The sequence below is a fragment of the Microtus ochrogaster genome, chromosome 1 (genome assembly GCF_000317375.1).
Source record: "Microtus ochrogaster isolate Prairie Vole_2 chromosome 1, MicOch1.0, whole genome shotgun sequence".
In the NCBI taxonomy this organism is placed as follows: domain Eukaryota; kingdom Metazoa; phylum Chordata; class Mammalia; order Rodentia; family Cricetidae; genus Microtus; species Microtus ochrogaster.
Window position 1 is genome coordinate 64,260,655 of NC_022009.1, and position 12,289 is coordinate 64,272,943.

A 12,289-nucleotide genomic window follows, 5' to 3' on the forward strand; every position below is an offset into this window, starting at 1 on the left:
ACCTCATTTGTACACATCCTGCTCCCTCCGCATCTGGCTGCTGACTCTCAGACTCCACCCTTCTTCCTAGAGCCCTCCTAGTCTGACCCTCCCACCCAGTCTCTTCCCACATGGCTCATGGCTTGTTACCTCATTTGTACACATCCTGCTCCCTCCGCATCTGGCTGCTGACTCTCAGACTCCACCCTTCTTCTTCCTAGAGCCCTCCTAGTCTGACCCTCCCACCCAGTCTCTTCCTGCCTAGCTGTAGGCCAGTCAGCTCTTCATTAACCAGTGACAGTAATACGTATTTACAGTGTACAAAGATTGCTGCTCAGCGTTGAACCTGTGATGCTCCTGCCCCAATCTTCCAAGTAACTGGATCAAGCATCTGAAAGGTGTAATTTCAGTCTAAGGTCTTCCTGCCATTGAAGCTGTGCCCTTTGAAGGGAATATTGGGGCATCAGCCCCTCCTCTTCCTTTCTCTGCTTCCTGGCCACTAGAAGATGAGCAGTTTGTGCTGCTGTATACTCCCATCATGCTTTGCAACAGGCTCAACCAGCAAGACTTCCAGCTTATGAATGGGAAACTCTGAGTCCCTCTCCATTCTAAAGCTAATGTATCACAGATATTTTTTCAGGTAGAGGAAAGCTGACTAACAGATATATGGACAAAGTACTGTGAACTAAGACAAGGAGTAGTAAAATGAAGATAATCATTTTAACAGGCAGAGTTGGCAGAAGTAGTGGGTGGGTTTTCTGGTGTCTGGATGTGGGACTTTTGGGAGACCTAGATGTTGAGAGAGTGGGACCGAAGGTGGTGAGGACCTAATTGGGGTGAAGGAGGGCCTGGACACAAAGCTGAAGTGCCTATATGTGTGGAGGTCAGAGGGCAACTTGTGGGGATCAGTTCTTCCACTGTGTGGGATCAGATGACCAAACTCAGGTTATCAAACTTGACTGCAGTGTCCTTCCCTTCTGAGCCACCTCACTAGCCCTTCTTAGAATCATCAATTTGTCATTAAGTGCCATTAAGTGCTGAAAGACTGACAGATATAAGGACAAGGACTTAGATTTTTAGACCAGATAATTAAAATGGTACTTTTATCTGAGAATACAGAGAAAGACGATGAATGAGCAGTTTTTGATGTTTGAAATGCAGACAGAAAGTTGCTACATTGTCTTACTTAATCTTGACATCACTTATAGTAGTCAGCAAACTCTAAACAGCTTTCCTGAGTGATTCACATATTTAAAACCATTTATTGGAGGGGGCTGGAGAGATGGCTCTGTGGTTAACAGCGCTGATCTTCTAGAAGATGTGGGTTCAGGTCCCAGTATGCACATTGCATATCTTACAATAGCCTTTAACTCTAGCTTCTGAGGGACCCTGTCTGGTGTTCTGTGTTGTGCAGGCCATTCAAAGAAGGATAATTACCCCAGAATGTAACTTGAGGCTCTCTGGCAGCAGGGAGGAACAGTTTCTGTGAACTGAACCTCAAACCTCCGTTCAGAATCATACTTATTGATTGTACACAAAGGTTGTGTTTGGGGTACAACAAGTTCCTCATACCAAAGCCCCTTAGATCTATTCTTTATGTTCTCTGAAGGAAATCCTCACACCCCTACAACCTTAGTCCTTATTGTGTACTGTGTGTAGTACCCAGTAATTCAAGACATCCAAGTGTGCCTAGATAGTCTTGTGACCAGTGTCATGCAATGAATGGAAAACTTCCTCAGACAAACAACCCCATAAATTATAGGAAACAATCACTGTTCTCTACCATTATTTCTTCAAGGTCTAGGTACCTTAAACAAAGATTCTACTGTTACCCTAACTACAGTGAGAAACAGTTGTTACATCCTAAGGTTGACCCTAGGTACAATGAATGACCCCACTAGATTCCCACCACAGGGTGCCATGTCTCTTACCTCCATAGGCAGCTGCATTCACCTGCATATACCCACACACACTTAAAAAAAATAACAATTTAAAAAATCATTTATTAAAGACTTAGTCCTGTAAGCTGTGCTCATTCTACTGTTTTCAGAATGTGAGCAGATGGCCCTCCCACTTCAGCAAACAGAGACCTCAGGGCTGTGGACTCCTCTCAAGCAGATTTCAGGACGGCTGGTGGGAGTAGCAGTCATCAGGCATATTTGACCCAGTGTGATTGTTAAACAGTTGGGAATCATATTAAGAAAGAGAAAGCAGTTCACTTTGCTAACCTCATTGATCTTCTTCTAATGCAGCCAGTCCCAGCTTTCTTCCATTGTTCTTTTTTAGGGGCATGAAACATTGATACAGGTCTCACGCACCGGGTACCCCGGTTGGCTCAAACTTAGAACTCTCCTCCAGTCTCTGCCTCCTGAGTGCCCGTTGTTTGTTTTGTGTTTGCTATACAGCTATAATGATCGTTCACTGAAGCTGCATATAATTTATTTTTTTTCAGTTTTTTTTTATTGAGAAAAGGAAAAAAAAAACAAGTTTCCGCCTCCTCCCAGCCTTCTCCCCCTCCCTCTCCAGTCCAAAGAGCAGTCAGGCTGCATATAATTTAATCCTTCCTCTGTTCTCTGGTTGAAAGAGAAAGGTGGGCACTGGGAAAGTAGCCCAGAGGTCTCCACTAGATAGGCAGGCAACAGGAAGGGCGAGACACAGGGCCTGACTTGGTCTCTGAAGCTCCAGGGCCCGTTCCCAGTGACACTTCCTCCAAGGCCACTCCCTAAGCGTTCAGATACGAATCTATGGGGGCCATTCTTGTTCAAGCCACCACACTGTCTGTACTCACAGTGGTCTATCTAGATCCTGGGGCTTTAGAGATGCTTTGCATGGATTGCATTTTTTAAGGCTAACTATAGCCCTCTGTGTTCACTTGTAGCAATGGTTTACATGTCCTTCACTGTACTCAGTATTATAAACCTAGAAATTAGAGTATATAGGAGAACGTGTGTGGGTTCCTGTGCCAATGCCATTTTATTTAAGGTTCTTAATCATCTGGAGATTTTCGTATCCATGGTACCCAGAACTAGTTCCTCATGGATACTGACACCAGAGGACAATTGTGCACATCCCTGGGCACATGGCGTGTCAAAGGGAGCATGTCATCTGATGGAACAGCATCAGCTTCCTGCAGGATATGTTCTGTGGTCCTAAAAGGCAGGGGCGGGGACGGGGGTGGGGGGGAAGTAGGGGGGAGCAGTTCTTGCCATTGAACATAAATAAAGGGTACCGTTCTTTCCTACATCTTACATCTTCTTAGTATCGCCATCTAGGAATTTCAGGTGGGTTCATCTTTGGGTTTCCTTTGCTGTGATGGGTGCAGTTGCTTCAGTGTGAATCTGAGGAGAAGCATAGCCATCCCTTCTGAATAACAGTGGTCCTTCTGGGCTTGATGGCGTCTTGTCAGTCTCCATGGGACAAGAGCAGGGAAGGAATTCAGGAGGCACACTCCGCCTCCACCAAGGCTGAAATCTTTCCAAATCTTTGATTTGAGGAGGAGGATATTCTTAGTCAGAGATGACTTACAAATGGATTTTGTCATGATATGATGGATGAGGTATAGCTTGGTGGTAGAAATACCTGACTGACATATGCAAGACCCTGAGTTTAGCCTAACGCGCACACAACAAACACACACACACACACACACACACACATGATAGAGTATGTAGTCTGTAATAATCAAGTTTCTGCTGAAGATTGGAGTAAACACTGCCAGTCCTGTCCAGGCTCCACCTGGTTACTGCTAGAAACGAGAAGAAAATAGCAGCAGCAGCAGCAGCAGCAGGAGCTGTTTTTGGGAGCAGCCAGTCAGTCTTTGCAGTGTGCCCTACACATTCTGATGTGCATGCAAAGCACATTTACTCACAGTGTCCAGGGTCTCCTCTGCCCACCCCCTGCACGAGCCCTGTTAAACAGTCTCACACTTCCAGCTCCTGTGCGGCACAGTGGGGACCATGGCAAGAGACTGTTCGTCATCAAGCCTACTTCATACTATGACACTCGCTTCTTGAGGTTGCTGGTAAGTTGAAAATGTTCTTAACTACAGAATGTTTGCGGCGGGGGGGGGGGGTGTTCCATTTCGGAGACGTCTTTCATTTTAAAATCACTATTTTCCCTCGGGATGCTGAGATTATGTAGTAAAGTCTTGATTTGCTGCTACATTTTTAAAAGTTAATTAGAACCTTTTCAAAGCAAGGATTCTTGTTGACTGCAGACCGAGTGCCAGCCATTCCTGCTGCTGGGGATGGGGTCTGAAGTCCCAAGTGTGTTTCCCCTTCAAGTATAAAATAAATCTGCACAAGGCCCCTGGAAGATTTCTAGTGAAGCACCTCCATTTTAGGATGTGATTTTTAAAAGAAATTTATGCTATTTGAGTACCGATTTTTAAGGGAATATTCTTAATATAGCAGTAGCGCAAATAATCCCGCTTATTTAGAATGCTACGTGTGTATCTCATTGTCTTAAAGAAGTAACAACCAGAGGCTTACAAATGGAGGCTTGTTTAGACTCTCACTGCCCCGAAATGCTCATCTGGACTCCCACTGCCTGAGACTCCCCCACCCCACTGTTCTCACTGCTTCTTCTTAGTCCTCTTTTTAAAAATTGACACAGGACCTTGTGTTATCCCAGACTGGCCTCAAACTCGCTATGTAGCCAAGGCTGACTCAACTCCTGTTCCTCCTGCCTCCACCTCCTCAATGCTGGGTCCCCAGGTGTGTGCTATCACGGGCATGAGTGTCTTCTTACCATGACTCCAGTGACATTCAGTGGCTGAAATGCTGTTTCCATACTTCGTCCCAATACAGAATGTTTTTGTTTTTTGTTTGTTTGTTGTTTTTTTTTTCGACTGGGTTTCTCTGTAGTTTAGGTACCTGTCCTAGAACTAGTTAGTGTAGACCAGGCTGGCCTCGAACTCCCAGAGATCTGCCTGCCTCTGCCTCCCGAGTGCTGGGATTAAAGGTGTGTGCTGCTACCACCGCCCGGCTCAGACAGTGTTCTTTTTTTTTTTTAAATATTTATTTATTATGTATATAATATTCTGTCTGTTTTGCCTGAAGGCCAGAAGAGGGCACCACAGATGGTTGTGAGCTACCATGTGGTTGCTGGGAATTGAACTCAGGACCTTTGGAAGAGCAGTCAATGCTCTTAACCGCTGAGCCATCTCTCCAGCCCCCCAGAGTGTTCTTTATTGCATTGCTTTAACCAAGAAGTCAAAAGTCATTTCACATATTGTACTAAATAGTTGTGTTTAATAACTAAATCAGAGAGAGAAAAGTAACAGAAATCAGTGATTCTGATTCTCAAATTGACATGTTTCTTTAGTAAGGATATTAAGGAAATTGAATGAGGATAATTTCAGTGTGAGAAGTAGCAAAGATCATGAGAAACCATTTTATTTTTCCTCATAGAAATTCTACCTTATGTTGACTGGGGTTCCAGTTCTGATTGGCATAACGCTGGTGAACATATTTATTGGTAAGTACATCATCTAGGCTCACTCCATGAATTGATAACATTTGTAAACATATACACAAGTTTTTAAAAAGGAAATTATGAACATTTCCATTAGTTACATTTGTCACAGACAGTGTAAGGAAGGAAGGTTCATTTTGTCATGGTTTCAGAGAGACACTGGTCTGCCATGAGGTGGATGCTGGAGTGGGAAGGCACCAGGAAGCAGGGGAAACTTGCTGGAACCAGGGCAATCTTGACCTTTAGAGATTGTTCTTAGTCACTAGTTCATCTCTCCAGCTCTGGGACCGTTAAAATAGTGCATGAGCCTGTGGGGACATTTCTGTTGTGTGGAGGCCACTTGTTTGTTTCCCAGCCGCCTGGCAGCTCAGACCTGAAAGAACCACACAGAAACCATATTATTTGCAATACTGTTTGGACAATACCTTAAGCTTATTTCTAGCTAACTCTTATATTTTAATTTAACCCATCTCTATTAATCTGTGTATCGCCACGTGGCTGTGGCTTACCAGGTTAAGTTTTGGCGTCTGTCTCTGGTGGGGCTCATGGCTTCTGACTCTGCCTTCCTTCTCCCAGCATTCAGTTTAGTTTTCCCCACCTACCTCTGTTCTGCCCTGCTCTGCTATAGGCTCAAAGCAGTTTTTTTTTATTAACCAATGGTATTCACAGCATACAAAGGGGAATCGCTCATCACATTTCTACAGAGGAGGTGGCTTCTGAAGCCTCATCTTCCTTCTCCCTTGTCCAGCTACTGTTCTGTTGCTGTGAAGCAACACCATGACCATGGCCACTCTTTTTTTTTTTTTTTTTTTTTTTGGTTTTTCGAGACAGGGTTTCTCTGTAGCTTTTGATGCCTGTCCCAGAACTAGCTCTTGTAGACCAGGCTGGCCTCAAACTCCCAGAGATCCACCTGCCTCTGCCTCCTGAGTGCTGGGATTAAAGGCGTGCACCACCACCGCCTGGCAGACCATGGCCACTCTTAGAAAAGAAACATTGAATTGAAGGCTTGTTTACAGTTTTGGAGGTTTAACCCATTATCATGGTGGAGTCATGGGGGCATACATGCTGCTGGAGCAGTAGTTGAGAGAGCTACGTCATGATCCATAAGCAGAAAGAGAAGCTGTGTCTGGTGTGGACTCCAGCCTCCAGTGATACACTTCCTTTAACAAGGCCACACCTCTTTATCCTCCTAATCTTTTCAACAGTTCTGCTCCCTGTTGATGAAGCATTCAAATAGATGGCATGGTGGGGGGCATTCTTATTCAAACCACTACTTTTCCTTTTCCAGAATCAGCCTTGACAAGCTGGATCAGGGAAATAGAGTAACAGTGGGGAAGAGAGTGAAAGAGACAGACAGATAGACACAAACACACAGACAGACAGACAGAGACAGGCACTGACTGACTGAGTCTCTGACATCAAATACACACTAAAGGTCTTCTGAGCAGTATCTTAAAATGCTGAATTGTAGGAAGAGGCTGCTCTTTTGTTTTTGAGTTGCCCAGACCTGAAATAATCACACAGAAACTGTATTAATTACAATATTGTCTGGACAATTGTTTAGGCGTATTTCTAGCTAGCTCTTATATCTTAAATTAACCCATTTCTATTAATCTGTGTATCACCATGTGGTTATGGCCTACTGGTAAGGTTCTATCTGGCATCTGTCTACTGCAGCAGCTACATGGCTTCTCTCTGAGTCTGCCTTCTTTTCTCTTCTATTTCTGCTTGTAATTCCCCCCTTTCCCTATTCTGTGTTGCAATAGGCCCAAAGGAGCTTCTTTGTTAACCAATGGTATTCACAGCATACAGAGGGGAACCCCACATCACTGAATTATTTTGAATCTTAGAATAGTCTGTCTGGTAGATTTACAGAGGAGCAAAAAGTAAAAACAAACAGTGTGTCTTTTATTATGTCTCATTATATAAGAACAAAATGGGAGGCTCTGCTGAGGTGTTGGAGGTCCCATCTTACACTTAGAAGATGGATAAAAGCCCCTCCCAAGGGGACTGACTGATCTTCTCCATGAATTAGCGCATTAGAGGAAGCAGCCCTTGGAACCAAGAGAAGCCGGCTGCTGACTGCTTGAAGAGCTGGTGTGGAACTGGTGGCCGTCAGTGCTAACCTGGGGTCATCATCATTTTCTCTCACTAGGTGAAGCTGAACTTGCAGAAATCCCAGAAGGCTACATCCCAGAACACTGGGAGTATTACAAGGTTTGCATAGCTCTTTAGAATTCTTATTGGATAGCTTATTAATGTTGTGGTAAATGTCTTAATTAGGCAGTTATGATACAGGTTTTCAGTTTTTTACATCAAGTAGATGGTGCATTTTAAACTTAAGAATTCTGTTTTAGATTTATTTTATATGATTGGGTATTTTGCCTAAATATTTGAATGTGCTCCACATGTGTGCTTGGTACCGGAGGGGTAACCCGGAGTTACTGATGGCTGTGAGCCACTATGTGTGCTTGGTACCCAAGGAGTAACCTGGAGTTACTGATGGTTATGAGCCATTTTGTGGATGCTGGGACTTGAACTCAGATCCTCTGCAAGAGCAGCAAGTGATCTAAACTGTTGAGCCACTTTCCTCGCCCACAATATTTTTTAATTTTTTTGTAAGTAAAGATTCTTGGTACCGTTTCATTAAAAAATTATGTTAAGCCTTATAGGCTAAATTAAATCTGCTTATTTATGCAGTCTGGTGGAAAGATGTTTGCATTTGGATCAGTAGCCTCTGGTCTGCCCCCTGCCCTGCCCTGCCCTGCCCTTAAGCTGCAGCCCCAAGTGCAGTGTGAAGGGAGCACATGGCTCAGAACTGAAGCAGACTGATCAAATGCTACCACCTTGGTGCTTATCTCAGACGTGGGGCAAGAGTCTGAACCTAGTGGTGGACATGATTTAACACGTGTGAAAGTTGTTGACATAAACAGCAGTCAATCAGAAAAGCAAACTTCCTTCAGAAGGTAATTGATTCTAAACAAATTTTCCCTTAGCACCCAATATCAAGATGGATTGCCCGAACTTTCTATGATTGTCCCGAAAAGAATTATGAAAAAACCATGGCTATCCTCCAGATTGAGTCTGAAAAGGCTGAATTGAGGTAGGAGAAAGGGCTGGGAAGGATTAATAGATCATGAGGCTGGGGAGACGATGTGCCTGGTGGGAGGGAGTCCTGCGTTGGCCACTGGGGAGATGCTGGCTCATATCGAAAGGAATGTTCTCTCTCTCTCTCTCTCTCTCTCTCTCTCTCTCTCTCTCTCTCTCTTTCTCTCTCTCTGATTGTTATGGGTATATGTCTGTCTGTTTGTGTGTTTATCACGTGTGTGCAGGCCCTGGGAGGCCACAAGAGGGCATCAGATCTTCTGGAGCTAGAGTTGCAAGCCTTTGTGAGCCAGCAGATGTGAGGCAGCAGCTGTCTCTTCAGCCCTGGAAAGGACTCTGAATAAGCTACTCTGTGCACACAGCACCCACTACACATGTCATAGAAGTCATAGAAACTGCCCTGTAATATGGCGATTAGAAACTACCATATGCAACCCTTTTGGGCTGTCTCTAGAGGAAATGCTCGTCTGATATTAGGTTACATCAGTGCAGTTGGCTAGTACCTCCAGGATCTGTTTCTGCCTCCTCAGCATTGGAATATGAGCCCAGATATTTTACATAGGTTTTGAGATTGAAATCACATCCTTGCAAGGCCAGCTCTTTACTGACTGAGCCATTTCCTCAGCCTTGGGGGTTTCGTTATTTTGGTTTTTGGCTGTATCTTACTTTTTGTTTTGTTACTTAATTTTTCTTATTTTTATAAGAACTTTCTACATGAGTACTATATTTGTATCATTTCTGGTCCTTCAAACTCTCCCCCTTCCCTCCTCAAATTTATGAACTCTTTCTTTAATTATAATAGTTACCCATTTGTTTAATTATATTTAGAAGAGTAGGGAAAAGAAGGATTGAATATAGTTGTTTGTTAAATGTTAAGTAAGTAAGCTCTTCAGGTCACAGGTACAGAGTCTATAATCTCATGGTTAGAAAGGTAAGTAATGCCTAGGAAGTGATTTTGCAGTTGCCCATTTCTGGTCATAAAAAGATTAATTTGTGTATTTCGGAGGGTCAAGGGTTGATAGTGAAGGGGTGGCCTTGGATGTATTGTAGGGAAGGCTTCTTGTGTAGTTCAGGTCACCCAGTTCAAGAAGGCTGAGTTTGGTGCTGAGTTGAGGATGTTTTTCTTGGCTCTGATTTTCCCCTTCTGATTTAACAACTGAATGTCACATGTAGGCCACTCAGATGCTGGTGAGAGAGACTCCACTTCCTGTGGAGAAGTTGCCTTTCCTAACAGTGATAGCAGAGACAGCAGGCCCTCCACGTGGGGATCATATCACCCACAGCACAGGACTCTCACATTGGTAGGCATTCTGGGAAGACAGACAAGCATTGTCACACAGCCACAGGCAGGGCCTGTGGGGAGCCCTGATCAGTGTAAGTGAGGCTTTTACTGTAGATGTGACATGGGCAAAGTCAGGAGTGCCTGACTTGGTAGAGGTGTAGGGGATGTCTGCCAGACTCTCACTTGTACAATGAGTGATTAAATCTGTAGCTGGGATTGTTGGATCATTTTCTTTTTTATTAATTTTTTAGTGTATGAAATAATGGCTTCCCTGATGGCATCTTCATAAACACATTTCATTGTATGTTAATCATCTTCACCTCCCATTTACCTTCTCTTATCTGCTCTCCTCTTTCCTGTTGATCTCTTCCTGTCCTCCTTCCTCCCTCCCACGGGCCCCATGCTGCCCCCAATAGTTTTTCATCTGCCTTGATAGCCTGTGTATATCTGCATAATCTGTATACATCAGTGTGTATGAAGTCTGGATTCCACCTAGGAATCCAAACACAGTATGCTCATCTGGCTTTGCCATTTAACACGATGATCTCCTGCTTCCTGGGTTTTTCTGCATATGGCACGATTGCATTTTTCTTTGTGACTGAATAGAACTCCATTGTGCACATGAGCCACATTCATCTGTCGATGGACCCCTAGGCTGCTTCCATATCTCGGCTGTTGTGGACAGGAGCACGGATGGTCAGCTGTGTGTAACTCTGTGCTGTGGAGGTTCTGTTTTGTTTTGTAAGCCTTGTGCTGACTGCAGTAGTGGCTGCACCTGCCTGTGTGCAGTAGTGGCTGCACCTGCCTGTGTCCGTGCTCACGTTCACTCTTCCTGTTCCCTTTGTTTCAGGTTAAAGGAGAAGGAAGTTCGAAGACTGATGCGGTCCCGGGGTGACGGGCCCTGGTTTCAGTACCCAACCCTTGAGAAGGAATTCATTGATCATTCTCCAAAAGCAACTCCTGACAACTGATCCATTTATCTAAGAACATTATGTTCTTTCTAGTAGAAAGAAATGAATAAATATTCTGTATTTTTGCTCTGGTGCACACCGCCTTCCTTGGATGTTTCTTTGTGTGGTTCAGGTGTTGTATTCCATGTGGGCTTTTCAGCTTCATCTGTTTAGATTTATGGGGTGGTAATAAGAACTGGAGATCCGGGGCACTTTTGTCTGGCAGGTGGAGTGCAGCGGTCCTGGGAATGTTCAGGACCTGCAGTTGTCTGTGTACTGCACTGCAGATGGTGGTTATTCAGGACTACTTGGATTTTAACTTTCGTGAGAAATACTGGACCAACCGCATAAAAAATGTTAGCTCCATAATAAACAGACTTTAGCAGACTAGTCTTACAGTGTGTGATGTGACATCTTGCTTTGTTATGGCGGTGTAGACCACTCTTTTTAGAACCACAGATACAAATGCAGATGCACATGACCACAGTCACTAGACTTTCTTAGCGCTCTGTTCTGTAAATGCTGCACACGTGAAGCCCTGGGTGTGGTCTCCAGAACTCATGAGGTGTGAGTGAACCTGCAGGGCTGTGATCACCAAGCCTTCCCTGCCTGCTGACCACGGCACCAAAGCTCTGCCTCTTTCCAGAATTGCCATGTTGAGTCCTCTTCTGTTTCACAGGCGAGGAGTAGAGACTTCAGACATGCTCAGCGTTTCCTTTTTCCTTCCCAGGGTTTTTATCTTACACTCAGGACATGCTCTCTTTGCATTTGTCATCATTCTTCATGACAGTGAAGTGAACTCGGATTGTGTAGTCAGGTTCTCCAGGTGCTGTCCTTGGCCAATAGGAAGCTGTCTTACTACTACGTGAGCAGAGGAGCTGAAAAGTCCTAGGCCCACTTGCCCTGCTGCCTGCACCAAGGTCTTCTGGTGTGCTTGTAGTCCCTTGTTTCCTCAGAAGAGGTGGCCACACCCCATTACCCCAAAGTTTGGTTGTGAGGATTCCCTACGCTGTCAGATTACCATCTCACACTGGCTGAGAGGAGGTCGTATGGTCTCCAGGCCCCGCATATGCAAACCATTTTGTAGGAGAAATAGGAAAGAAGAGGCAGGCCCTTGACATGTGGGATCTAGAGGCATAATCATCACCATCACTCTTTCATACAACACATCCTGACCTCAGTTTCCCCTCCCTCCACTCCTCTCAGCCCTGCCTCCCAACCTCAGTAGCAGATTTCATTGTGCCATCCTACTAAATGATGAGGAGTATGTCATTCCTTATATTATACTAATACAAGGAAAGCTTGGCACAGGAAGAATACAAACATATTAGAAGTAGCTATCACTAAGTCTACTTTGTAACAAATAGGAACTCACCATATATATATTTTTATTTTTGGTTTGTCGTGACAGGGTTTCTCTGTGGCTTTGGAGCCTGTCCTGGAACTAGCTCTTGTAGACCAGGCTGGCCTCGAACTCACAGAGATCCGCCTGCCTCTG

At 44.5% G+C, this 12,289-nt stretch overlaps 1 protein-coding gene across 1 annotated transcript in view; it reads left to right on the forward strand.

Moving 5' to 3' along the window:
• Nucleotides 1-11,181, forward strand: part of Ndufb5 (NADH:ubiquinone oxidoreductase subunit B5) — a 13,756-nt gene extending 2,575 nt beyond the window's left edge. The window contains exons 2-6 of the mRNA XM_005343770.3: nt 3,912-4,000; nt 5,391-5,457; nt 7,610-7,671; nt 8,451-8,557; nt 10,692-11,181. Coding sequence (XP_005343827.1) covers nt 3,912-4,000; nt 5,391-5,457; nt 7,610-7,671; nt 8,451-8,557; nt 10,692-10,812 — 446 coding nt within the window. The 3' untranslated portion in view covers nt 10,813-11,181. The remainder of the gene's footprint in view (nt 1-3,911; nt 4,001-5,390; nt 5,458-7,609; nt 7,672-8,450; nt 8,558-10,691) is intronic.
• The last annotated feature ends 1,108 nt before the right edge of the window (nt 11,182-12,289 follow it).